This window comes from Falco punctatus (genome assembly GCF_963210335.1).
Source record: "Falco punctatus genome assembly, chromosome: 11".
NCBI lineage: Eukaryota > Metazoa > Chordata > Aves > Falconiformes > Falconidae > Falco > Falco punctatus.
The window spans coordinates 12,372,711-12,399,741 of NC_137591.1; the positions used below are offsets into that span (position 1 = coordinate 12,372,711).

Consider the following 27,031-nt stretch of genomic DNA (forward strand, 5'->3'; position numbering starts at 1 on the left):
CTCCTGCTGCTTCACTGCCAGCAGCCCTTTGTAGAGGACAGCATGGTCCCCAGCAGGGATGGGGACTATAGATGTGCACTCTCAGCGGTGGCGGCCAGGGGCCTGCGCAAGCAAAGCCTGAGCAGGACCAGAGAGGAACTCGGAGCAGAGAACCCAGGATGAGTTGCAAGGATGACCTGAACACCCCTGCTCACCATCTTGTGTTTCCACCCATCACTTCGGTGAATGAGTTCACAAGCATTTTGAGAGGGGAAACCCTGCTGGTGCCCAGGCACCAACGTCACCCATTCCTGCTCTGTAAGATGTTGAGGCCGAGATGAGACTCCAGTGATGGCCCTTAAAGGGCATAGCTGAGCCCTGGGAAACACAAGGTGCTGCCCTCCCATCCCATCACCACCATGCCACAGGAAGGAGCAAGGTGTTCAGCCAAGGCTGGCTCTAGGCGGAATCTGCTTAAACACTAAACAAGGTGACTCCTCATTTCCCTCAATTTTGCAAGAATCTCTCCTCTCGAGCCTCCTAATTTCCCCTCCCTGGCAGGGCTGCCACATCTCATGTACGTGGGTTGCCTTTAAGGAAGAAGTGGCCCAGCCACTGCCAGCAGTGCACCAGACAGCGGGGTGCCATTCCCCCACCCTGACGTATCCATGATTCTCTGGATCAGGTTTCTGAAGGCAGGCAGTATTTTTCTGAAGAAAGCAGATGCGCTTGGGTTTCTCCTCCCCATCCTCCTGGGTGGAAGGCAGCCCCAGCAGCTGCCACATCCTCAAGGCTCAGCATCTCTGAGGAGCGGTGATCAAAGCCACCCCTCTCCCATCACAGTAGGCTCCGGATGTTAGCTCCATGACATCCCGCCTACCCATCCTGCCAGAGAGACTCTGTGCGTTCATCAAGCATCTCCAGAGAGGCACATGGCAATCTGGAAGGACCAGAAGATGCCAGACCGCTAATGTGCTAGGGAAAAGATGTCAGTGAATATTACAAACACCCCAGAGGATGGGAGGCAGGCCAAAGGAGGAAAGACCTGGAAGGAATCAGACAAAAAAAAGCGGGCGAAAGCAGGCACTTGGGAAATTCATGGAGGAATGGCACTGCCTTCTTTCTTATTTCAAAAAGGGGGATATTGCGGGGGGCAGATTCAATTGCACTGAAAACAGGTAGAGGGTCTCGCAGTCCTCTTCTCCTGGCCAATACTGCAGTGTTAGGTGCTGCTACCCCTGACCGGGGGAGACCAGAAATACAAGGCACAAGTCCTGCTTGTGCACTGCTCCTCCGAGACAGACACAGCCAGCAGGGACCTAATGTCTGCAATCAACCTTCACCAGAGCAGGGTTCATACTGCAGCAGGAGTGTCACCTCCACAGGGCAGAGTCACCCCATCACCAGGCTGTCAGTCACACCAGGGACAGCCCCTGGGCACACAAAAGCACATGCAGGTCACAAACCAGATTGCACCGTTTAGGCATGGGGAGGCTGAGCATCCTTACAGCCTGAAGCCCTCAGCTTGCCCAGCCTTCCCTTCCCTCCCATTCCTCCAACTGCAGCAGCAGAGCCCTGCTCAGCAGCAGGTGCAGGGAAGCAGAGCCAGCCCAGATCTGCCGGCCACCCAGCAGGTCTACACACCATGGCCATGCCAGCCTGCTCTAGCTGTGCTGAAGCCAGAGCAGCATCTAGGTCAGGCTCAGATGGAAACAAAAAGCAGCCGAGCAGCCCTCAGCTAGGACTGGGGGGACGCTGACGCAGTAACCATACTGCAACAGCTCAGCCCCACTCTTTCCCTGTATCATGGGAGAGCTCCCTATGGAAAAAAAAAACAAAGCAAAAAAATACAGGGAGCAACTTTCAGATGGCTCTTGAAGTGCAGCACCTGAACCTGACACCCCCCTGGGAACCAAGGCAGCTGCCCGCAGCCTTTCAGACCTGATGGCTGGCAAAGGGCAGCGATGGCCCAGCCTACAGCATCTGCACCCTCCCACCTCCCCGCAACCACTGGTCACAGCTGGAGGCATCTAACCGCCTCCCTCTGGCACAAGTCATGCTGGATAAATACAGCAATGATCCTCTTCAGCTACATGGGCACCCAGAGCCCTGCAAAACTGCAGGTGCATTTGCCCAAGACACCGCATAATAAACAGCAGGGGTACAGAAGGGTCTTCTAGGGATGTGAATCCTCTCCACAAAAACCATCAGAAGAGCATGACAGGTGCGATCTCACCAGAGACTGCCCTGGCTACAACCGCCACACATGTTGACTTCTACTGCAGGTGACTTGGAGAGGCTTCGACCCTCTGACTTGAGGGATAACCAGCTCCTTACGCTGTTCCTAACCCCAGCACTTATCACTGACTCAACGTGGAGTCAAACCCTGACTTTAATTAGTATTCAGTGTTATTAATAGAGCCATGCACAAAACACGGCAGGCAGAACAGCTCAGGCCAGTAGAAGCTTCATCTATCTGCCAGCATCACCTCTGACAAAGCAGCTCTACCCACCTGCCTCCCACCAGCCCAGCTCTCAGCAAAGCGCACCTTTCCTTCGCTTTTTACCAGGAAGACTCCACAGCCCTCCCTTGAAAAGAGACACACAGGAGGGCTCTGAGCTGCTTAACCTCTGGTCCCACACCGTGTTTCTTCCTCTGGGAAAGCCAGTACTGCTGCCCCCATCCAGCAGCTCAGAGCCTCGCGGCCCACAGCCGCACCTTAGAGGACATCACTGAGATGGCAAAGCCTATGGAGACCCGGGAGAAGCTGGGCCGGCTGGGGGAGGGGAGACAAGCATCCTAGAGGGCATCTTTGCCTCCTCCCAAGCAGCAGAAGACTAAAACCAGAGCAGTGTGCTGAAAACGAGCTGCCTCTCGGCACAGCCCCACCTCGCCCGGCCAGCGCCAGATGCCCCCTGCCCTGGCACTGCCCACCCTTCCCCGGCAAGTGTGTGCTTCATTGTTGGTGCAAACAAAGGAGCGGTTTGTGTCTGCCGAAGAGAAAGGAAGTCGGAGGAAAAATCATCCAGCAGCCCTGGATATATGCAGATTAAGCTGCAGAAGGTTGCATTAATGTAGCATTTTCCAGACATCAGTTAATCCCCCCAGCCACGCTCTGTTGCTGTCTCCCTGGAAGAGGTGGGCTGTGTCTCACCTGCGGCCACAAAGGTAACCCAGCGCCCAGGTAGACCTGACATCCCTGACCCGACACTCCCCCCAAGGCCGGGCAAGCTGCTGGGGAGGGACGGGTGTGAAACACAAGCCATGTGCCCACCGGCACACCCGTGGGCATTGCTTTGGCAAGGAACTCAATCTATTCTTATCGAGGAAAAATGAGGACACTGGGATTCCCACTAGCTGTCTGGGGACCGAACTATGGATTGACAGGCTGTTGGTCTTTGAGCGGCTGTCTGGCTACAGGGTGAGTGGAAGGGAGAAGCTCTCCATTGCTGTTTGCCCTTCAGGGATGCAGCCTCGGCTGCCCTGCCCCCATCACCCCCAAGCTGGCCGAAGGGACAGGTTTTTTCGCTCGGCTGCCTCCCCGGGTGCTGGCTGGGGTGCCCTGCTCGGCCTCCATGATGAACCCCAGGTCACACGGGGGCTGCTTGGGGCTCTTCCCAGCAGCAGCGTGATGCCAGCAGGCCTCAGTTTGCAGTGGTCATTCCCTGGATACCAGGTTTTGGCAATCATGACCTTGGTCCTCTCGCCCTGCAGCTGCTTAGCAGGACCTCAAGCATCAGCAGGAGCAGGGGTGCTCGATTCCAGGTTCAGAAAGGCACCGCTGGGCCATCCGCCCTCCGAAGGCTTTTCCCAGCTGCAATTCCTAGCACCTGCTGAGAGTCCCTTCCCTGCCTGATGGAGACACTGACCGTGTCGGGCATCACACCGATGCCGCTGGTCCCGCGGCCGGGACAGACCCGCAGGCTCTCCCAGCCCGGCGCTGCAGCACGGCGACCCAGCGGCCGCCCGCCGGAGGCACAACTCCTCCCTCCCGCTCCCATTTCTGCCACATCATTTTCCCGGCCCGGGCTGCCCGGCCGCACCGGGCCCGGCGGCTCCACCTCCCGCGTCGCGCACCGGACCCCCCGGGCGCGCAGGCGGGTCCCCGCCGCCCCCGTGCGGGCAGGGCACCGGGCACGCCGACACCCCCGCCCCCGCGGCCGGCACCGCCGCGCAAGGTGCCCCCCCCGCCCCCCCCGCGGCAGCATGAGCATCCCGCGCCCGCGGCCACCCGCCTCGCCAACGCCGCGGGCGGGCCGGGGGCTCGGGGCGGCGGGCCCACCTTCTCTACGTTCTCCACGGTGAAGTCGAGGCCCTGCGGCGGCGGCGGCGCCTCCGCCCTCCGCTCCATGGCTGCGGCGGCGCTCAGGAGGCGGCGGCGGCGGGCGGGCGACAGCGGCGGCGCACGGGCAGCCGCATCGCGGCGGGACCCGCCTCCCCGCCCCGACGAGGGCGGCGGCACCGGCGCGGCGGGCAGCGGCGGTCGGGCCGGGAGGCGCCCGAGGGACGCCCCGAGCGGCACCGCCTCCCCGCTCCGCTCCGGCACCGCCACGCCCCGCTGCCCCGCAGGCGCGGCCGGGCAGCCCGGGACCTGCCGCAGCGCCGCGCCGCACGCCGGGAGCGGTAGTCCCGGCCCACGCGCGGCCCCTGCCGGGCACCGGGGGCCGCCCCCGCCCCCCACGGGCAGCGCCGGCGGGGGCCCCGCTCAGCACGGCCCCCAGCCTCCCGCTGCCAGCCCCGGGCACCCCCCATCGCGGGCACGGACAGGAGTTGGACGCGCAGCCCATCGCTTTATTGCTACGGGAAAAGGCGACTGTACAAAAATAGAGCTTATCCCTCCCATTTTACAAATAATAGAAAAAGGGGGCGGGGGCCACGGGGCGCCGGGGCGCTGCCCAGGGCTTCACGGCAGCGCTGGGGTTAAATTAACGCGGCCCCCGGGGGCCCAAAGTCATAAATAGGAGCTGCCGCTCGAGAACAATAAATAAATAATTTAGAGTAATAAATAGTTTAGTGCCGCAGCATGGTGGGGGCTGCGGGGGGGCCCTGCCACCCCCCTGGGAGCCGGGCAGGGGTCCCAGTGAGTGCCTGTGCCCCACCGGAGCACCGAGGGCTGCCGCCAGCCCCGGTGGGTGCAGGTCCCCCACCCTGTGCGCTGGTGTGGTTTGGCTGGCCCCGCTGCACTCCTGTCCTCGGGGATGCTCCCGCACTGCAGGGCAGCTCCGGCCACCACCAGCCCCAGGGTGCCCGAGGGGACAGGGAGGTTTTGCTCCTCTTCTGTCCCACTCTGAAGCTTGGGTGACACTTGGACCCGGCTACCCTAAAGCAGGGAGTGCCAGAGCAGCAGTCCAAGCAGGGTGCAGCCAAGCTGGGCACTGCTGGCGGACACTGGGCTGGCAGGCCCCTGCCAGCAGCAGGGATGCTCCATACCTGCTCCAGCTCCTCTCCCAGGGTTGAGCTGGGGTGCACCCAGGCAGGACCCTGGCAGCACCAGCTGCATGGCACCGAGCAGGAGGGGGCTTGGCTGCCCATCCCCTGTCACGGCTCCATTTCGTCCCTCGTGGCCACGTAAAATCAGGGGCACCAGCCTCTGCCAGACCATTCCTCTGAGCGCCGGTGCAACTGAGCGTGTCAAACTAGGGTCTGTCACCAAGCATCGAGCCAGGGCTGAGCTGAGCCGGTGGCCCCCTCCTCAACCAATGCATCTGCATTCAGCTGCTGAGAGCTTCTCCACCGTCTGCCATGTGTTCTGCACATCCATGAAGGAGACAGCCTCGTAGCGGGTGGGCCGGCAGCAGGGGTGGCTGAGGACCCGCTCCTGCGGCCCCGGGGTGATGAGCTGCTGCCGCAGCAGGCTGCCCAGCGTCAGGTCGTAGTTGCTGCGTGCTCGGTGGCAGGACCCACTGCAGTACTTGAAAAGCACAATCTCGTCCGAGTTGAAGCCCAAGCCCAGGTCGCGCACCTTCACCATCAGGTTGCGGATGTGGCAGTTACGCCCACGGGCTCCCCGGAAGTGTTTCCCTGACCCCTTCTTGTTTTTGCTGGTCCCCGGCGGTGAGCGCTCAGCACGCAGCAGCAGGTCCTCCACCAGCTCTGTGGTGCCCGGGCCACCCGTCGTCATGTTGTCCCCTGCACAGAGGGGACAGCAGTGTCAGACCCCACCCTGCGCTCACTGCCCTCCTGGGGCCTGCTGAGCCTGCCCATCCCCCGTTGTGCCCTGCAGACCTCTCCTGACCACCACACCACAGCACTGGCTGGATGCCTGCAGGGCAGCGGTACAGATGGGTGCCCAGGAAAGCATCTTCTCATTCCCTGGGCTCTGCCATCATCCCCAGCATGAAGCACCCCACATGTCCCCCACCACCAGCCTGGCCCCGATGTGCAGAGGCAGCCCTGTGTGGGCTGGGGCTCCCCACAGCAGCTCCCAAACCACCCACGCTCAGGGCTACCATGCCCAGGCTGGGGGTCCTGCCCCAACACGCACCGTACAGCTGGCTCCAGGCAGCGGTGAGCGGTACCTCCACGCCATCCTCCACAGCTGGGCTGGCGGTGGCCATGCCCCGCGGCGTGGGGGCCGTGTCCAGCGTCTCATTGCAGTGTGGGGTTTGCAGAGTGCCCGTGGCCAGCCCGGCCAGCAGTGAGAGGATGGTAAGAAGCTTCCACAATGTCCCCTCCTGCAACAAGGCACAGCACAGTGGCATGAGCCCTGACCAGAGTTCCCCCATCAGGGACAAAGCTCCATGAGCTGGGGATGGGGATGTGCGGTCCCGGCCATCATGGCCAGCCAGGCCTGGGCTCACCTTGGGCTGCAGGTGCGTGGTGGGTCCTGCAGATCTCGGCTCTGGTGTCCCTGCTCGCTGCTCCATGCTGGCTGCAAGCGCAGAGATGGGGGTCAGTGTCCATGCGAAGGGGATGGAGTGGGCATTGAGCGGGCTGCCTGGGAGCGACACACCTCTTCCCTGCCCCTGACAAGCATGGATCCCCTCCCTCACCCCCCAGCACTCCATAACACCTCCTGCACCCCATGCATGACCCCCCCCTCCGTCTCCTTCCCGCACAGCCAAGCACCCTCATCACCCTGTGCACCCCTTCCAAGAGATTTCGCAGCTGGGGTGGCCCAGCCTGTACCCAGCACCTCTCCTCAGGGGGATGCAGCCACCTCCTTGCACGAGCGGCCCGGGATGCCAGGCTGGGCCGTGAAGCAGTGGCTGGGGCTGGGAGTGCCGCGGAGGGGGGGGTGGGGTGGGGGCCTTTCCCATGGCCCTTCCCTGGGAATGTTTTTCTTGCTTGCGGTGGGAGCCTGACCTTGGAAACTCCAAATCCATTAGCACAGGCTCCTCGGGTGCAGCCACCCCCTGACCCTGCGCTGGCTCCCCAGCCTGCTGCCTGCGCCAAGCTGGGACACGCAGCCCCAGAGCTGCCCGGGTGAGTGGGACCGCAAGGGGCATGATGGGCAGGCAGGTCCCATGGGGACATGGCAGGGCACAGGCCACCACACTGGGCTCACTGTAGCCATTCACCTCAACACCACTGCCCAGCATCCACTGCCGTGACACACACAGGGAGTTCAGTCCCCGCTGTGCATGGTCCCAGCCGAGCAGCGAGTGTGGTCTTGGGGGAACCTGTGCCACCTGTGGCACCTCCTTCCCCAGCTCCCCAGGGGTGCAGGGAGGCCCCTGTGTCCCAAGCCAGGATCCCCGGGCTCCCAAGGAGGCTTGAACCCTCCTTGGCCCATCTGCCAGATCCCCTGTCTCTCAGGCCAGAATTGTCCACTTGGAGCTCGGTGACACCCTGCAACAGGAACTTTGCCCGTCCCCTCCATGGCTTTGCCCTGGCATGTCCCAGGTGCTTCTAGTAAAGCTAGGATGGGACACGCCAAGGAGAGCGCTCCTGGGAAAGAAATGAAGGGACACAGCTGGGTACTGCTGGGACAAGGAGACAAAATCCATTTCCCCAGTCCCCCCAGCATCTCAGGGGATGGTCCCCAAGCCTCGATTGCCACATCTGGTGCCACCCCGCACTGGCCACACCGTGGCAAGGGGCTGTGATGGGCAGTGCTAGGCCCATGTGCTTCCTGCAGGGGCCGTGCACCAGGCAGGATGCGTCCCCGGTGCAGGCAGGGCTGGCACCGGGCCCCCCGGCCGGGCCAGCCGCCACGGCCTGGCCAAGCACAGCCCACGCAGCACGTCGCTCCCGTGGCGGCCCGTGGCCCCGCGCCAGCCTCTGCCTCCAGGTCATGGTTTTCCCAGGCCGGCACCCCCGGAGGGGCCAGGCGAGGGTCCCCGCGCCCCGCTGGGAGGGGAAGGCCCCCCCCCCGGTCCCCACTCCCGCGGCCGGCCGCCCCGCCGCGGCCCCTCGGCCCCAGCATCCCGGCGGGACGGGACGGGACGGGACGGGACGGGACGGGACGGGACAGGACGGGACGGGACGGGACGGAGCAGCGGTGCAGTTCAGGCTTCTCCCGTCCGGCGGCAGCACGGCCCCGGGCTGTGCGGCGGGAGCGCTGCCGGCGCGGCGCCGGGCGAGGGCAGCCTCCCTTCGTCCCCGGGAGCCCCGGAGCCGGGGCTACGGATGCGGCCCGCCGGCGTCTCCGCAGCACCGAGTCCCGGCCCCGGGGGCAGCTCCCCGAGAGCGCAACCCGCAGCCCGCGCCGGCTCCGCAACTCCGCTCGGCCCCTGCTTTCCCCCAGCACCGGCAGGGCTGAGCCAAGCTCCGGGGCACCCCACGGGGATGCCAGATCCGCACCCCACCACCGGCAGACCCCCAACTCCCGCATGTGGGTGGCGGGATCTGGCTGGGGTCTGCCCCTGCCACGGCTGCAAGAGCCCAGCTGGGCTATTAACAGGCACAGGAGCCCTTTCCAGGGTCAGGATCATGCCCATCAATGCGAGGACCTGCCTGACTCCCGGCCACACGTGTGCTGCACCTGGGGGCTGAGCACCAGCGTGTTGGGGTAATTCCCGCGCGGGTCACCCCACGCCCACCCGTGCAGAGCCCCGGTGGGAGCCCCCCCGCTGCCCACGCTGAGCACAGGGCAGCGGGGAGCGGCTGCCCCGGGCCCCCGGGGGCGGCAGGAGACACACGCGAAGCACATCCACGGCGCGCCAGTGCGTGCCCCAGCGCTGGGTGGTGGTCTGAACTCGTACAGTGGCCGCTTTTGGGAGGGGGCTATGCTCGGGCGCCGCTCGGCGCTGCTTGCCGTGCCAGCCCTGCAGCCGCGGGTCCTGCCGGGCAGCGTGGGGAGATGCCCGGAGACCCCCACGGGCACCTGCGGGCACGGCTGCAGCCGGCGGAGGCCCGGCATCCCGCCGCGCTGCCCCGGCAGGAGAAGTGAGGAGGGGGGATCAGACATCGACCCCACGTGTGACGCGGCGCTGGCAGCCGCCCCGCAAACCCGCGGGAGGCCGGAGCCGGACACGTGGGGCACACGGGCGCCACCAGACTCGGCCCCAGCCGGCAAAAGCAGAGCCGGGGGGCGCCGGCAGCGCCGGCCCGCGCACCCCCGTCCCGGGGCTCTCCCCCGCCCACCGACCGGGCAGCCGGGCCACAGACCTGCCCGATGTGCCCACGGGGCCGGTGCGGGAGCCCGGGGCAAAGGCGGGCGAGACCGTCCCTATGCCGCTCGGGCGCCCGCGGCGGGGTTCCGCCTCTCCCCGCCCGGGCAGGGAATCCCGGCCCCGCCGCGCTTCCCACCGCCGGAGCCGCCGGGCGGGGACCTGCCCGGGGGCGGCCCGAGCCCCTTCACCGCCCCGCAGGTATTGCCGGGGGGGCGGGCGGCGAAACGGCCCCCCCGCCGTCCTCCCCGCAGCTCCGGTAGGAGCCGCCGCCGAGGCTCGGCGCCGCCGGCAGGCTGGGGCGGACGCTGCCGCCCGCCGCCCCGGCCCGCACTCACCGTGCCCGCGGCGGGGACCATCCCCCGGGCCGCCGCCGCCCCGCATCGCCTCCACTCCCCGCCGCCCCCCGCCGCCCGCCGCCGCCGCGCCGGGGCGGGGCGCGGGCGGGGGCCGGCGCTGCCCCGCCGGCACCGGCTCCCGCCGCTGCTCCCGGTGCCGCTGCCGGTGCCGCTCCCGCTGAGCCTCGGGGTGCGGGTCCCGGGCACGGTGCGCCTCGGGGTGCGGTGCCCGTGCTGGCGGGCGGGCGCGCAGTGCCGGGCAGCGGCGGCTCCATCCCGCTCCCGCCGCCGTCGCCGGTGTCAAATTCCAGCCGCCGTCACCTGACCGGCGGGGCGGGCACCGACACCGGCACCGGGAGCCCGAGCCGCCCCGGCACCAGGATCCCAACCGGCATCCCGACCCGCCCCGCCCCGCAGCGGCACCGGGACCGCCCCGGGACCAGGACAGCGCAGGGATCCCGCCGGCAGCAGGAGCCGCAGCCCGACCCCGCATCAGCACCGGCTCCGCGCCGCCGCCGAGCCTCTGTGGAGACTCGCACCGCCGCCGGGACCGGCACCGGGACCCCCGGCGGCACTCGGCCCCCGCCAGCACCACCTGCCCGCCGGCCGACCCCCGGGACAGGCGGACGGGCAGACGGACACGCAGCCCGGACGGACGGACGCCCCCGGAGCGGGGCTCCCTGCCCCGACAGCCCGGTCACGGCGCTGCCGGGACGGACAAACGGGCACCCCTGGGCCCGAGTTCAGCCCTGCACGGAGCGCTCCGGGAACGGTGCCCCACGGGGACCCCACGCCCGGCGGCGGGGGCACAGAGCTCCGCGCTGACCCCTCGCATGCAGCGGGCCGCCGTACGGGGTGGGGGGGGCAGGGCGGGGGCCGTCCCGGCAGCGCCTGGGCCGCGGCGGGGCTGGCCGGCGTCCCACGCACCCCGAGCCGCCGCGGGCCACCGGTGTGCCTGGCGTGCACGTCCCTCGCCGGAGGAGGAGTCCGGCCTCCCCGCCCGGCCTCCCAGCCCGCCCGCGCCCCACGGCCAGGTCCACCCCGGCAGGGCCACCCGCCGCCGGGCTCCTTACCTCCGCCGTCTCCCTGCCTCCCTCCGCCGGGGCCGTCGCAGGCCCCGGGGACATGGGGGCCGGCTGGCGAGCCGAGCCGAGCCCGTGCGAGTCCTTACGTCACCGCCCAGGGCCCTCCACGTCCATCCCGGGGCTCTCGAGTGCTCCTTGCAAACGTGCCAAATCCCAGGGCCGCCTCCGCTCGGCCCCGCTTCACACGTGCTCCCCCGGCCGGAGCCGGCGGCCGGGGCACAGCCCAGGCTCCCCCCCGGGGCCAGCCCTCACGGCCCGCCGGCCCCCCGGGCCCTGCCTGCTGCGGGCGGGCGGGTGCGCGCCCCGGGCCGCCCCCTGCCCCGCCATCTGCCCCGAGCGCGGCCTCCCCGGGCTTATATAACTCCCCGCCTGGAGCGGGGCCAGCGCCTCGCTCGCCGGCTGTGCCGCGGCCGCACACGCCGGCCTCGGGTTGCCCCTGGGGTCTTGCCCCGGACCCCGCGCCCCCCGGCTGGCGGCGGCGTCCCCCGCTGCTCGGCAGCCCGGGCCCCCAGGCACCGAGGGCCGGCCGGGAGGTGCGAGCCGCCGGCGGGGCCGGCAGCCTCGTCCCGTCCCGTCTCGTCGGATTATCCGTCGCCGGGCTGACAGCTCCCGCGGCACCGCCGGCCGGGCAGCCCGCGGCTGCTGCCCCTGCCCTGGCACGGCACCGCCTGGCCCCGGTCCCACCCCGCTCCCGGCACCGGCGGCGTGGCGGAGCCTGCGGTCGCGGGTGGCTTCACACCCACTGGCTGGAGCGCGCGGGAGCGTGGGCTCTGCCCCCCGCGATGCCCCCATGGCAGCGGGCAGCGGGGATACCCTGGGCACCTTGGCCCAGCAGAGGTTTGGAGGGTCCCTGGGGTGGGGAATCAGCTGGGGACAGGGAACAGGATCCTGTGCTTTGCAGGGCTGTTGGAGAGTATCCATGCAAGTGGCAGGTCCTGCTCCAGGTTGCCTGGCTGTCCCTGTGGGGCTAGGACTGGCCACAGCCCTGCCACTGCAGGGAGAGATGCCCAGGAGGGGCTGCGATGGAGGGGGGGAGGGCTGCTGCCACCAGAGACAGCCCTCAGGGCTTGGAGACATCCCCAGGGGATACCCCATCCCCTCCCACCTTCCCTATGGGTTGGGCTGGTCCTCATGTCCCCAGGGCACAGCCAGGAGCCGCTGTGGGTGTGATGCTGGTGGTAGGCAGGGGGCTGTGTGGGGCACGGCACAGGGGGGATATCCAGGGAACCCCATACAGGTGGGCCCACAGTGTCCCCAGTCCCCTGAAAGGGGTGGCTGTGCAAAGCCTGACCTCTGTCCCCTTCCAGGTGTGCCCCCTTTGTGGCTGCTACACCAGACACCTGAGGGTCCTGACTCCCTGTTCTGCCCCTGGTCCTTGTCCTGGGAGACGTTACTCCGCTGCTGCTGTCAGTCCCACTGATGTCCTGCCAGCAGCAGCCCCTCCCTGTCCCCCCTGCCCAAGATCATGGTGGCAGGAGGTGGCACATCCCAGCTCTGTGCCTGAATCCACACACTGCGCTTTCCCCTGGGGCTCCCATGAGGACAGACTCTGCCCTGGCCAGTGCTCAGCGTGCGCAGGGCAGGGCCCCTGGCCCCATGGATCTCCAGACAGATGGGTGACCTGCTCCCTGGCTGCTGCTGGCAGTGACTGGGTTGGCACCTCCTAAGGCTCCTGTGCTTCTGCACCCGCAGCGCTGAGATGTCCTCATGTCCCTTGTTTGGTCTGGAATGAGCCCTGCAGGGTCAGGGCCTGCTGTCATACCTGCCCCTGAAGATGCCACCCTTGCATGAGGTGGGATGGGGGCAATGTGGTCCAGGCAGGACTGAGCATGCCATGGCCACTGCTGTGCCTGTGCAAGGCCATGGCTGGGTGTGACAAAACACAGGTGGGAGAGAGCTGTGATGCAGACAGACCATCTGGTTGCATCGTCTCCATCCCAGCGATGATGTGGCTGCTTTGGGGACACAAGTGTCCTTGTCTCTGCTGACCTCCCACAGGCATAGCCTGTCCCAGCTCTGCACTCTCCCCCTCCACAGCCCTCCCAAGGCCAGACCAGGGCACAGGCCACCCCTGTGGCTGGCCCAGCCCGATGGCAGTAGTGGCCCTGCTCTTTAAGGGCTGGGAAGAGAAGGGGACAGGAAGGAGGGTCTGAGCAGCTCCATCAATTGGGATGGGATCTGGAACTTGCAGCCACACTCCAGGGAGGGCTGAGCAGTTGCCTCTGCAGCGTCCTGTCAGTGCTGGCAGGAAGCCACCCCTTGTTTGTAGGAAGGAGTCGGCAGGTCTGGGAGACAGGTCGCCCACCTTGGAAGCAGCCACCGAGCTCCCCAGGGCAGTGGGATTGTCCCCGACTCACCCCGTGACTCTGGAAACCCTGTGGCATCGCTGGGGTTTGCTGCAGGGGTTACACTACTCCCGCTGGGACCTGGCAGGTGTCAGAGCTAGTCACAGCCTCAGCCCCCAGCTTCCTAAACCGCTAACTCCTGGATGCTGTGGCGAGAAGTCACTTGGCTGGACATCTGCCTTTGTCTCAGCTGCACCCAGCCCGCCTGCTGCCGTGACCCTGGGCGGGAAGCTGGCAGAGCCGCAGGCAGCCCACCCAGGGCAGGACAAGCTCCCACCCCTCTGCCCCCCAACATGACATGCACCCAACCCATGAGCCCCATCCCCCACCCCTCAGGTCACCTGCAAGGAGGAGCACAGCACCAGGCTGGTGGCATTGGCCAGCTGCAACCCCTGGCAGCTGCTGGGTTACTGGGCACAGTAACCTGGGTTACTGTGCTGGAGGAGTCAGCAGCGAAGCTGTCTCCAGCCTGAGCAGGGGAATCCCTCCTGCCTCCCCTAAAAAAGGCCAACGGCAGCAGAAGAAAGAGGCCAGCCAAGCTTGTTTGATAGCTTTATTGCTTCTGTGATATGACTGAATTGATGTGACATAAGCCGGCCTGGAGGAGCCTGCAAGACTCTTGCCCTCCCTGCCTAGAGGGGTAATTAAAAAAAAATTGCAGAAACTAAAACTAATTTTAAAACCACATTAAGTTCTTGCATCTCAGCTTGGTACAGTACCGGTGAGTGCACTGGCCTTTGGAATGAGTCCCTGTGCGGGCTGTGCGAGGAGACAGTGCCCAGGTGGGCTGGGTAGTGGCCTGGGTTGCCTGCACCAAAGGACATGTCTCTAATACTGTGTGCGATGCACGTTTGGAGCAACAGTACACGCCGTGCTGGTGCCAGCGGAGCTCAGCGAGGTGGCCGCCTCCCTGCCAGGCAGGCTGGAAGCCCTTGGCCATCCCCGGTGCTGCCCGTACCTAGCCTGCCCGCCCCGGTTTGATACCACCAGCCAGCCCCATCCCGACGCCTTTGCCCTCTCCCGGCAGTGCCCGCACTGAGGGGTAAGGCAGCACGGCAGGGCAGGGCCCCCTCGCTGCCCCTTCCCAGGAAAAGGAGATGCTGGAAGCCCAGGGACGCTGGGCTGCAGAGGATCCCGCCGTGCCCTCGTGCTCCCTGGCCGTGATGCCGTTTGGCACGTGCGAGCTTGAGGCCACAGCATGGCCAGCCCTAATGGGTGAGCTGGTGGAGGGAGCCTGACGCCAGGGTGGCGGGCACTGGAGAGGGCTGTAGGCCATGAATGCACGAGCAGCCCGTGCTCACAGTGTGGTCAGCGCTCTGGTAGCCCCTCTCCCCCAGAGCACCGTGAGCTAGCTGGCCTGCAGCTTCCCCCACCCGCTCTCTGCACCAGCTGGAGCACAACCCCAGCGCGGCCACTGGCTCCCCAGCCTCCCTGCGCCTCCCCGGCCTCTCTCGAGGCAGGTTCCCTGCCACCCGAGCGGCCTTTCTGCACCGCAGCGCGTCAAGAGGCTCCAGGCAACCCCGCTCTATATTTAGGCCGTGGAGAATTCCCCTGGGCTCTCCCTTCCGAGCTGAAAAGGTGAGTCACTGCGAGGGAGAGGCCAAGACTCACATCCGTCCCACTGACCCTGCTCTGACCCGCGCGCACCGCTCGGAGCTGGCAGGACTGCAGCGTTTCGGAGGGCGGGAGGTGGCTGCAGGTGCACACGGGGAGGCAGCTGAAGGAACAGCATCCAGGAGCAAAACCCAGCGCTGCACACCCAGCGCCGCACGCTGCTCCCGGGGCAGGGGGGTGCAACCCCATCACCCGGCCGTAGGGCTCTCCATGGGTGTGCTTGCCCCACCAGTGTCAAACGGGGCAGCAAGTTAGATGGGAGCCTTCACCACCCCCCCACCCCCCCCAAACCTCCTATCCTCCCTTTCCTTCTACTTGCAGGTGGTCCTGACCCACCACCAGTCATCCTGGGTCGCACACTCATCTATTCAGCCTGGGCACTTCTGCATGGAGACCCCCGCCAAAGTGAAGGGAAGGGCCTGGAGTCACCTCCCTGGTCTGCAGGGACAGCTTCCCATCAGGAGCTGTCCCCAGCTGTGGTGGGGAGCTGGGATGCCAGGGAAAACAGAGCAGGGGCCATGCTCTCTCCTTGGACCTGGAGCCAGTGAGCTGGAAGAGAAAGGTGCCCTGTAGATTTGTAGTGCTCAGTAAAACAGGGTAAATCAAATCAGAGGTGGGTTGAGAACTGGCTGGATGGCAGAGCTCAGAGGGCTGTGATCAATGGCGCAGTCTCGCCGCAGGCCCGCAGCGAGCGGTGTTCCCAGGGGTCAGTGCTGGGTCCGGTCCTGCTCAACTTTTCCATCAATGACCTGGATGAAGGCACAGAGAGTACCCTCAGCAGGATTGCTGACGATACCAAACTGGGAGGAGTGGCTGATACACCAGAGGCTGTGCTGCCCTTCAGCAAGACCTGGACAGGCTGGAGAGCTGGGTGGAGAGGAACCTCATGAGGTTCAACAAAGGCAAGTGTAAGGTCCTGCACCAGGGAGGAACAGCCCCACGCACCAGTACTTGCTGGGGCTGACCTGCTGGGGGGCAGCTCTGCGGAGAAGGCCCTGGGAGTGCTGGTGGACAGCAAGTTGCCCATGGGCCAGCAGTGTGTCCTGGTGGCCAAGGCAGCCAGTGGGACCCTGGGGTGCATCAGGAGGAGCGTGGCCAGCAGGTTGAGGGAGGCTGTCCTCCCCTTCTGGTCTGCCCTTCTTCTGTGCCCAGTTCTGGGCTCCCCAGTTCGAGAGAGACAGGGAACTGCTGGAGAGGGTCCAGTGGAAGGCTACGAAGATGATTAGGGGACTGGAGAATCTCCCTTATGAGATAGCTGGGCCTGTTTTGCCTGGAGAAGACTGAGGGGGGATCTTATCAATTATACAAATATCTTAAGGAAGAGTGTCAAGAGAATGGGGCCAGATTCTTCAGCGGTGCCCAGCAGCAGGATAAGGGGAATGGGCACAAACAGCAACACAGGAAGCTCCATCTGAGTCACTTCGAGGGTGACAGAGCACTGGCACAGGCTGCCCAGAGAGGCTGTGGGGTCTCCTCTGGAGACATTCAAACCCTGTCTGGAAGCGACTCTGCGTAACCTGCTCTAGGTGAACCTGCTTTAGCAGGGGGTTGAACTAGGTGATCTCCAGAGGTCCCTTCCAACCCGGACTGTTCTGTGATTCTGCAAAATTAATGCCATCACAAGCCTCCATGAGGGTGCTTCCCCAAGGGGTGGAGAGGAGTCCAGCACAGATACTGAAGGCTCTTCACCCCCCTCCTCCTGGCAGCAGCTGCCCATTCTCTGGCATCTCAGCAGCATATGGATGTGACCCATCCACCCAACAGTGCCCCAGGGCTCCCACAGCAGCTGGTTAAAGACCCAGTTCAAGCACCAAGGCAGAGAGGGTGGGTGCCCACACCACCCCAGACACAACCTTGGCTGGGTCCAGCCCACACACCCCCACTACCACAACGGCAGGGGCTCTGTGGAGGATGGTCCCAGGTCCAGGCTGACACACAGGAACTGCAAAGGAGTATTGCTTGGCAAGAGCCATGGAAATCCAGTCCCTTGGGCTCCTGAAGCGGGAAAAACAAATTGTGGGAGAATATTCAAAGGAGTACCCGCCACAGCATATGCTCAAAAACCTGCTGGAAACCCCAGCTCTTCATGCTAGAAACCTCACAGAGCATCCTGGGGAGAGGCATGTACTGGGGGGAGCAGGGACCGCCTGGCTGGGAGGCCAGAGGGACAGGAGAAGGGACATGGGAAGGGGAAAGGGAAGGGAGAGCCTCTCAGCATGTCTTCTGTGGCCTGGAAGAGGCAGAATCTTTGAGCTGCTCCCAGACTAGAAGGCAAGCTGCAGCCACGACCAGAAGCTGGACAGGACTTGCCCCTGAGCAAAGCTCCCTGGCTACGGGCGCACCACACAGGAGAGGGTTCTGAGGGGCACATCCCACACTGGTCTCTGGGCCGCACCCAGCACCGTGTCCTGAGAGCTGCCTCAAACCATTCCGCACAGTTTGCTCCTCTGCCCCACATGTGGGTCATTGCCTGCCCCTCCTGCACGTCCCCCCTGGGGTCTCAACCCCAGAGCCACAGCCCCCTGCAAGTCAGCAGGAGCAGAGGTGGCCCAGGGGAACCGTGCAAGCCCTGCTCTGAGCACTCCTTGTCCACGTTAGGGCCATGTTCGCCTTCCAGCTCAGGGCAAGGCAGACTGCAATCCCTGAGCTACACTAGATACAGTGCCAGGAGCATGAGACCCACCAGCACCCCTCCAGAATCCTCCCTCCACTCACGCCAGCACTGGCTGGCTGCACACCCCTGCTCCGACACACAGGGACTTGCCCTGGGACAGTGCCCCTGGGTGCCATCCAGCCTGCTCCAGGCTAGGAGAGCATAGGAGTCAACTTCCACCTGCAACCACTCCCCTGGCAATCCCCCTTCTGCCCATGCTCTCCAGGTGGGTGAGACCACCCTGCTGTCCTCACACTTGGCCACGTTGCTCAGTTTATTCCAGCTCCTCTGAAATATGTATACAAATCAAATGTGCAAATACTGCATCTCGGGACCAAGACAGCAAAGGAAGGAACGTGCTCCTGAAAGCAGGAAGAGCAGCGGTGCTAGAGCAGCATGGGAGGAGCCGGGAAATGAAGTGAGCAGGGGCCAAGCAGAGATTGAGGGTTCCCAGCAGGCCCCCACCCGTGCCAGCAGGCTCCATCATCACTGAGGTCACACGTCACTGAAATAGGGAACACGATCAAGTCTGGAACGTAAAACAAACATCTTCAGTGGCTTGCTCTCAAACTGCAAAGCTTCAGATCCCCGTGCAAGATCTGACCTCCTTCCAAAGAATAAATTACTCCTCTCCCACATGAGAATAAAATGAGATGCTGTCCAGGAACAGTGACAACAGGCTGCATGGACTCCACGGGGGCCCTGCATAGCAGGCACAAACCAAAAGGCCTGAAAGCCTTGAGCACAGCGAGGCAGGCTCCTCAGTGCCATGAGAGGAGGAAGGGGGAGAGGGTCTGCTGCAGCCAGAGAAAGCCATTGCCTCCCTGCTCCACCTTGGGGTCAGGGCAGAGGCAGAGCAGCGCAAACGGCTATGGAAAACGCAGCCAAGTAAGTGGCTGCGGCTGCCACCTCTATGCAGGGAGCAAGGAAAAGTGCAGAAAAACAAACCCATGCCCATCTGCATCCAGAAGCTCCAGGTGGAACGAGGGAAAGCCATTATTCTCCCTTTGAATTATAGCAGCACCAACGACACCAAAGTTTTGGATGGATATGTTTTCCTGGGGAAAGGTCCAAGGCCGGTGACAATGCAGATGGAGCATGAAGAGGCCGGGCTTTTCGCAGGGCTGTGCACAAGCAGACTTTGCCTTGCACCTTGGTATTTCTAGTATGATTCCTGCAGAGTTTCTTTTAAAAAATAATACTTTGTACATTCAGGCATTGCTGCCTCAGGGCAGCGTCACCTCCCATTTGGCACAAATTGTTTTATTCACAAATCTTTCTTCTCTCTCCTGAGTCTTTCCTGTTTAATTCAGGACACAGAAGACCTGTCTGCGATGCAGAGTTCAAGAACTGCCCACTCAGCCCCTTGCCCACCTCCTGCCAGCTCTAGGCCTGGAGGCAGCAGATGCAACCCTTGTGCAGACTGGCAATGCGGGAGGGTCTTCCCAGAGCACTTGGGCATCTCTGTGTGTCTTCAGTGAGGTGGGATTCTTGCGGGGGGCTGCCAGTGCCTGCTCCCAGAGCTGCAGCGTGCATCTTCGTCTCCTCCCTTGGAGGCAGTGGCTGCAGCCACTCAAATCCCACTGGTCAGGTCAGTGATGACTCGGGCTTTCACCAGCTTCCGCAGGAACTCCTTCTCCCGCTGGATGTTGTGCGTCCAGGACTGGAAGGAAATGGGAGAGACAGGAGGTCAGCAGCTAACACTGGCCAAGCATGCTCCCGTCCCCCACGTTGCGGGACACTCCAGCTGGGGTAGGGCAGTGGCTTCTGCCAAGGAGACAGACCCTGGTGCAGACCAAGGGCCTTCTCTTACCTAAAGCCGACACAGCCAGCAGAGTTAAGACCTGTGTACCTGAAGTATGAGGTCTCCCCATGGGCCGGGTGAATTTTTTTTGGCACAATGAGATCTGGGCAACCCAGGCTCCTTGGGCAGATGTAGCTGGTTGAAGTGCCCTCCCAAGCCACCACACACAAGAATCCAACAGCGCAGCATTAACGGTGATGTATACTGGGGAACAGAGCTGGCAGAGAACATGGTGACAGGACATGCTGTATCCACATACAGCTCCCTGCCAAAGGACAACTCGTTTGGCACATTAGCACATGCAGCTGAAAAGCCCCAAGATCAGCCCCATCAAGACCGGCTCTTGCCTCTGCTAGCCCTATCAAGCGGAAATGACATGCTAAAGGTTACACTAATACAACACAAAGGGTGAAATGGCCACATCTCCCAGCCAGGCATTCCAGAGCAATGATTGTTATAGCTGGTGTCAGCCCACCCAGATGCATTCCCTGCAGCAGGCTTTAGCTGCGATCACAGCATCTGCCATCGCCCCCCTGCACTGGTACCATTAAAGCACTTAATGAAAGCAGTAAGTGGTTTATCTCCCTGGGAAGACCAAGGCACAGCGGGGAAAAGCAGCTTCCCCCAAAATCTCCCAACACGACAAGAATCCCAGTAAACAAACCCAGGTCTCCAGCAGTGTTCTGGCCAGCAGGTAATCTGAACTCTGAATACAAACTGGACCATGATAAAATCACTCTATAGGAGCCTCCCTGAAATGGCCTCAAACCAACAAAGCACCAGCCCAACAAGCCCGCTGAAAGCACTTTGTCGTAAGCATTTGAACTCAGTTCACCCACTGTAAAACCGCGGGCATCTGCCTGCAAACCACTGGTGGTATCCATCACACACAACATCCGTGAGGCTCTCCTGTCATCCACTGCTTCTCCTGTCCTGCCCTGTCCAGGACGAGCAGCTCTCAGCCGTGACTGTGTGTGGCACTGACAGCCCTGGTCATGCTGTGCAGCCTGCCACCAAGATGTTCAAGAGACGGAAGGTCCCGCTCTAGATCTCCAGCACATCTTGGAAATACCTCTCTTGCTGCTACTGTGCATTCACAAGCTACTTCCATCCCCTCGGTGCACAGGAATGACAGTTAAAGCTGCTAAGGAAAGTTCAGGCAGGTTTTACCTTGCAAGCTGTGTTCAAAAGAAGTCTTTGACTTCCTCTGCTTCCAGTGACACTGTTACCTGAATGCTGCGAAGGGTGCACTAGCGCTAGGAACAACAGGGCCACACGTGGTCAGCTGTGCTGGTGCTCTTTGGGACTCTGAAAACGCAGAAGACCTCATCTCTAAACTGAAAAGATGCTTCCCAGAAACAACTCAGTGCTTGACTTCTGCTAGCATAAAAGCAGAAACTGAAAACTGGCACTGGGGAGAAAGCTGGCTTACAAAAGGAGAAAAGTACGAATTCCAGCAAACAGCAGTGGGAGCAATGGCAGTGCAGAGCAGAGGGAGCTGGGAGAGCAGGACTGTATGTGCCTGTCACTTGGAGCCAGAGAGCTGGGATCCTGCAGTGTGCTGGAAACGGTCCCACAGGTGGCATGTCAGCTGGGGGTCCTGGGCTTGGCCCCCGCCATGCAGCAGCGTCTCTTCCTCTTGACTACACAACCCCTCGCTGGGGACTCGCGGCACCTGCAGAGGAGCCAAGTGTGCTGCGTGTACGCTCCGGCCAGCAGGCAGCGAGCAGCTGTCGCTGGCACAGAGGCCATGCTGGGAACACCAGGCCCCAATGCATTCACTTACATCAGGCTGGGCTTGTTGTTCAAAGCCTATCCGGAGCACCAGGGAGCCTGATGTGCCTGATACATCACAGCACAATCTGATCCCTCCTCCACGTCTTTCAGCCTCATCAAACAGTGTGAGAAGCCAAGTGCTTTCACCCAGGACAACCTGCGTGTGTTGCTCGGTACAGACGGTAACTGAGGAAGCAGCCACTTCTAGGGAAACTAAAACCACCCTAAACATCACCTCAGGCCACATGCAAGTGCCTTATCTGATGGCAAGAGGAAATCTGCTTTGTGAAAGGTACAAGTGGAGCAGGAATTTAAGTACAGTATATAGATAATAAAACTTTGGGTGATACAATTGCAGTCTCTCACATTATGGCTAGGTACGGCTCCAGCACTGACTGCAAGGCTGCTGGCAAGAGCTATAAAACCTCTGGTTGTTCGGCACCCAGGCTGCTGCACCCTGGACACTGCCACAAACTCCTCTTTCCAAGCAGAAAGCCACATGTAGGGGAGTTCAGCCTCCCACTTGATCCACAAATCTTAGTGGTGTCCGCAGCAGTACTCTCAAATATTTTGTGGTTGAATGCAAGACCACAGAGGAAGAGGACTCCCTGGCAAGGATGGGCTTTCGTCCCTCCCACGGAGCACTAGCAGGGTGCTCCGCATGGCGCTGCTCCCCCCATGCCTGACAGCAATACAGGCAGGAGGGATGAGGCATGTCTTCAACACCAGCTCCGGTTACTGATTACAGGAGAGGGACTCACCGCACTGACAGACAGAGCTAATCAGGTGAAGGAAGCTAAATTCCAGCACCAGTGGCAGCAGTGGGGAGAGGAACTGGAGCAGATTTCTCAAAACTGCCAGAAAGAGGCAGGTACCTTGCTTCCATTGCCCCCACAGGGGGAAAGGCAACAAAATACACCCTAAATAGCACCCTGGGCAGCATACACTGCCAGCAGGGTGCGGTGGGTGGGGGGGCTCCGTGAGATGGCTGCAGGGTCTCATGAAAAGCCAGGCTTTGGCAAGCTCAGGTGTGCTTTGGGAACAGGACTACGTTACGGCTGTTGTAAGGGGAAGTTCTCTTTTGCCACCCCTCACTGGGTAAGCCAAGGTGCTCTGTGTAACTAAGCTTGCAGGCAAGTTGTCTTGGAAATCTTTCCCACTGATACAGTGTCTTGAGCTGCAGCAGGATGATAAGAAAGAGGCAACTCTCTGGTCACCCATACCCCCACAGACAGAGCTGTGCCGTCAGAGTGCTCATTTTGACATTTTAAGCAGATGATTGTGAGCAGGATCCATGCCTGGACAATGATTACATGAAGCTGCTGCAATGCTGGTGTTTACTTCTGCTGCTACTGCAAAGAAGCCTTTTCCCGCCTTCAGATGCTGGACGTGCTTTGGCTGCGCTGGAAAGATGCTCGCTGCCCCTTCTGACTGCTCTGACCCGCTCTTCCTGTACGCACGGGGCTGTTACTGCCTCATTTCCTATTCCTGTATGCAGACTGTTCATGTTCACAAACGTCCTGCCCCGAGTCCTGAAGCTACACCTCAGCATCACAAGCAGAAAACTGCAGCTCCTCTCTCACGAATCTGCACCTCCAGACAGTGACGGAACAGCCTGGGGCATTCACTGCCACCTCCATTTTCTTGTCCCTACGTGTCACCACCACCGCTGCTCCTGCAACCTGGCAGACTGGCTCTGCCCTCTTCCCCCTGCCACTGCCCACATCAAGCAGCCGTCTGGTACAGATTCCACTTGTGCAAATGAACTGGCTGCTTGTCTGAGCTCACAGCTGCAGGGAGTTCCAACAGACACATCCCAGGAGGCCCCAGAGCCCTTCTTGTTCTTTGGGGATCAGGCTGGGATTTGCTTTGCTTTGGGTCTCTCTCTGAGCAGTGGATGTTTGCTTTTTTCAGCAGAGAGAAGCAGGAGCAGAGCAGCTCTGCAAGCTCATGCACTGTTATGCCTGTCCATCCCAGAGAGGTGGCAGTGGGTCTGATCGTTTGGTCACAGTTATTAGATGAAAGTTTATCATCAGTTAAAGCCACCTTTCAGGGTTATGCAAATGCAGCAGCCCCGAACCACCTGTCCTTTTTTTCTTGATGATTCCATGAAGAAGCACAAAACATCTTCTGTCCCTTCAAGAAAAGCCAAGTAGAATATTTTAAGGCTAAGAAAAATGTTTCAAAGACCAACCCAGGAGGAAAGTAAGCTCCCCATCTGTAATGAATTACGATCGGGGAATGCCTCAGCTTCAGAGCACATCAGTCTTATCAAGTATATCGCAGTATTTTAAAATATGAGAAGATAAAATCAGAGAGAGTGAAGTCAATGAGGAATGCATTCAAGAAAAACAGCAAGTTGTAAAGCAGGAGGTTTCTCCATTCTATTAACATCCTCCGTATTTCTGTAAGTCAACAGCATTTCGCCCCGAAAACCTGCACAGAAACCACAGCAGCGGCAAGAAGTGCTACTTCGCTGGTAACAGTCAGTTTCCAGTCTCCACCAGTGTCGATTTATCTCTGCCTCTAACCTTCGCTGCCTTGTCTCTAGAGCTGCTTATTTTTCATGATTCTGCCTGGCCCATGCCCTTGCTCTGGTCCTGGCACGCTGACCACATGCACTAGGTGTGTTACGGCTGCAGTTTCACCTCCCAGTGCACCTCCCATGACACTAGTGCCCTGCCCTGGTTTGGGACCCCTCCTCTCTCAGTCCATCTGCTGGGACGCGGCAGCACCGCACGCTGCCCTGTCCCACCTGCACTCTCCTGGGAGTCACACGTATTGAAACAAAAGGGAGGGATGGGCACCCTCATCTTTTCATGTTTAGGAGATTTGCTCACAGCTCCTTTATGCCCAGTCATTCTTATACCAACTTGAAATTTTAAACAGCTCTTTTAGCTCCTGCTTATTCCTAATACATACAGACAGCGCAATTGTATCTCTTCTCAGTCTTCCTTTTACCAAGCTAAACAAGCCATGCCTGCCTTCTAACAAAACAGGCTGTTCACTTCCCCTGTGAAAATTGGGATATTTCCCAGAAATGTAGTAGCTCCCTATGTCCCTATTTACCCCAGATTCACTTCTTGTGAACCAAAAAAGAGGGCTCACAATAGCCTCACGCAGAGGCAATTCTCTCTCTACGAGAAGTCCTTTCCTCTAGTCTTTCCAGAGCTGTACTTGCCTTTTTTTTCCACAGCGACAAACATTCTGGCATTTCTGGCACAGCCTGGCATTCTAAATTATCCTGTAATTTACTTGTATCTATCTAAGCATTTTCATCTTCTGCCATGGTCAAATAATGCTATCCCAGCCTAGACTAAAAATTTCTGGTATTGCCCCAAACAGCATGACCTTTTCCATTCATACTCTTAGGTTTCATGCCACCCAGTTAGCTCTTGTTCTCAAAGTGCTCATGGTCTTCCTGGATGGTATTTTGATCCTTCCTTGTACTGACCACACCTGGTTTAGTGTCATCACAAATTCCGCTTGCACGCCATTGCCTTCTGTGCCAAAAATCATTAAAGCAAACACTAAACATGACCTCCTGTGGGGAAACTCCCAGCCATCCATTCAGGGCTGCTCTTTGTCTTCTCCTTTAGAGAGGCTGTTCACGTACAGGTGTTGCACCAAACCATACCTTCTGAAGCTTAACTAATATCTCACACGGCACAGTATCGCACGCTTAACTGAACTTCAGACAGATTGGGCTAGTGTACTTCCTCTGTCCTCAGAATTATATATTTTTTAAATCATGTAAAGATACTAAAGTAGGTTTTGTAACCTGCCTTCGGTAAATCCGTGTTGTGTTTGCTTTCAGGATTTAATTATTCTTTCATTGAAACTCCGCTCTGAAGTTCTGAGCAGTACCTCTGAGGTCAGATTAAGAGTCTGAATTTGACAGGATTATTTTCCTTGCCTGGCTCCCATCCCCCCCAAAAAAAAAAGAAAGGAAAAAGAGGTATTGTGTCCAACACAATCTAATCCTGTGGAGCCACGTGTAACCTGATAGATTTATTGAGGACCCTTTCCTCTGCACTTGCAGCTTAACTGGCTCAACGGCGCAGTGGTTGGAGCAGCGATCTTTCAGGCTCTCACACCTAGGTGCATTATCTTCAACGGCTTTTGCCTTTCACTGCTGACCCAGTCATTTTCTGTTTCTACAAACTTCTCACTGAAAGACACCCTTTCCCTCACGTTCATCCTCTCACCCTTATGGAGGTAATATATTTATTCATGTAGTTCTCACTTTGGCTCTTTAACCCCTACGCCTTCTGCTTCCTTCACCTCCCTGGATGCCACAGCCCTTCGAATTCTTTCCTTGTTTCCGTATTATTTGTTTGATAGTGGGACTGTCCAGTGTTTTTTAATTTTCCTCTGCAAGATCTAACTCAACTTGACTTTTGCCAGTTTCCACTTTACTTCTGTCCTCTCCAGCCATCAGGGGTGAAGTCTGCTGATGCCCCCCCCGGCCCCGTTACTTCTAACCCCACTTTGAAGCAGTTATTGATGAAGTTATGTCTACAGCCTTTTTCTGCCAGTTCCCCCTTTGCTGCAAACATGAACTGGAGATAATTTTTGAGCTTTTCACAAAAAGATTTCAGTTCTTCAATGAGTCCATAAGCTCTTCAGTGCATCTGCTTTTGGTAGCCCATTCTCCTAGGCTAGGCCTAAATTCAGAGAGGTCAGAGTCTGCAAACACATCCCAGTTCCCCTGAGCAACCCACCATCACTGCCAAGTGCCACCCTGCAGCCCTGCTTATCAAGCTCCCTCCTTTTAGAAGCAAAATTAGAGTTATAACATCCCTTCTCTTGCCCTTCCATTTAATTTAACCATGAAGGCACCTGATCAAAGGCTGTTTCCTAAGATGTCCCTCTGCAAGGTCTTCATGCTTGCTAAGAACAGCTCTGAAAGGCCTTCAGCTCTTCTTATTCCCTCATGTTTGGTGAGGAGAGCTATGCTAGCTACTGCATCTGAGAATATCTGGGCTTTCCCCTTTATAGGAATACTGGCTCCTACCGTACATCTGTGACAGTGTGATTTCGGGTCACACCTAGCACTCCTACAGAGGTCTGTGTTCAACGTTGGGGTCAGCAGCTGGTCTCCAGTACACCCCTGTAGATCTTTTACTGTCTTTTCCTACAGAGATCTTGTCCAGACCCTAAATCTGGTTTTGTCCATCCTACAGCCTTACCTTCCTTGCTGTTATTAGTGCGCAGTGGCACCCCACGAGTGTTACTGTACTTCTGTCCTACCGAACAAGGCAATACCTGTGCTCTGGTCGTGACTGCTATTCCATCAATCTTTTCCAGATTTCTATTACATTGGCACACGGTCCTTATGCACAGGAACAGCATGTGAGGCCTTCATTCAGCCAAAACGCTGTCAAACAGGTGGCTTTTAAACAAAGACAAAAATGTATAAACCTCATCAGTCATCACTGCCGGCCCCAGGAAAAAGCACTGCCCTTTCAGAGGTCCCCCTGCCCCAGCCCCTAACCTCCCCCTCCAACGCTGACCTCCATTTCAGTCTGCACCAGTCCTTGTACTCCAATCGCAATTCATCAGCCAGGCTCAAATAGCTGTGTTTTCAGTCTATAAATCACCAGGCTAGACATCTGCCTGGCTTTCAAAGGAGTTTTGTTCTTCTTGTTGGCTACCGCAAACTTTTAAGGTACTCGGAGGCCTGAAGCAGTCCAACCACCCCCTCCTAAGCAACTTGCGTTGATTTAAAATGCAAAGGACGGCTTCACAGAGAGAGCCCAGATGATGATAAAGCGCTATTGTTTGTGCCTTTATGGGCCGAGACTCCAAACTTGATGTTTGTGGATTATTCTGAGAGGTAGCTGCTGGCGGGGAGAGACACAGACAAAGCTGTGTGTCAC

The 27,031-nt window shown here is 60.3% G+C and overlaps 3 protein-coding genes across 14 annotated transcripts in view; all 3 read right to left on the bottom strand.

The window, feature by feature from the left end:
• IPO13 (importin 13) overlaps positions 1-4,505 on the bottom strand; it is a 32,151-nt gene extending 27,646 nt beyond the window's left edge. Inside the window, exon 1 of one of the 3 annotated variants that reach the window (XR_013931000.1) lies at positions 4,263-4,505. Coding sequence is in view for 2 of the 3 variants with exons in the window: in XM_080406122.1 (XP_080262248.1) it covers positions 4,263-4,331 (69 nt within the window). In the remaining variant the exon portion in view is untranslated. The remainder of the gene's footprint in view (positions 1-4,262) is intronic. The other 2 variants (XM_080406122.1, XM_080406123.1) reach the window with 2 other exon arrangements.
• Positions 4,506-4,714: 209 nt separating this feature from the next.
• On the bottom strand, positions 4,715-13,699 carry ARTN (artemin). 3 transcript variants are annotated; one of them, XM_080406164.1, is made up of 4 exons: positions 10,946-13,699; positions 6,781-6,851; positions 6,465-6,654; positions 4,715-6,109 (listed from the first exon to the last, which is right to left on the bottom strand). In XM_080406164.1, exons 2-4 carry the CDS (start codon positions 6,844-6,846, stop codon positions 5,673-5,675), a joined length of 693 nt encoding a protein of 230 aa, XP_080262290.1. In that variant the 5' UTR covers positions 6,847-6,851; positions 10,946-13,699; the 3' UTR covers positions 4,715-5,672. The 3 variants fall into 3 exon arrangements, with proteins under 3 accessions (XP_080262290.1, XP_080262289.1, XP_080262288.1); XM_080406163.1 differs by having other exon boundaries at positions 9,873-13,699; XM_080406162.1 differs by having other exon boundaries at positions 6,465-6,851; positions 9,873-13,699.
• Positions 13,700-13,841: 142 nt separating this feature from the next.
• The window catches only part of ST3GAL3 (ST3 beta-galactoside alpha-2,3-sialyltransferase 3), a 184,595-nt gene continuing 171,405 nt past the window's right edge, over positions 13,842-27,031 (bottom strand). For all 8 annotated transcript variants that reach the window (XM_080406921.1, XM_080406919.1, XM_080406920.1 and 5 more), the window contains one exon: positions 13,842-19,232. In XM_080406921.1, coding sequence (XP_080263047.1) covers positions 19,143-19,232 — 90 coding nt within the window. In that variant the 3' untranslated portion in view covers positions 13,842-19,142. The remainder of the gene's footprint in view (positions 19,233-27,031) is intronic.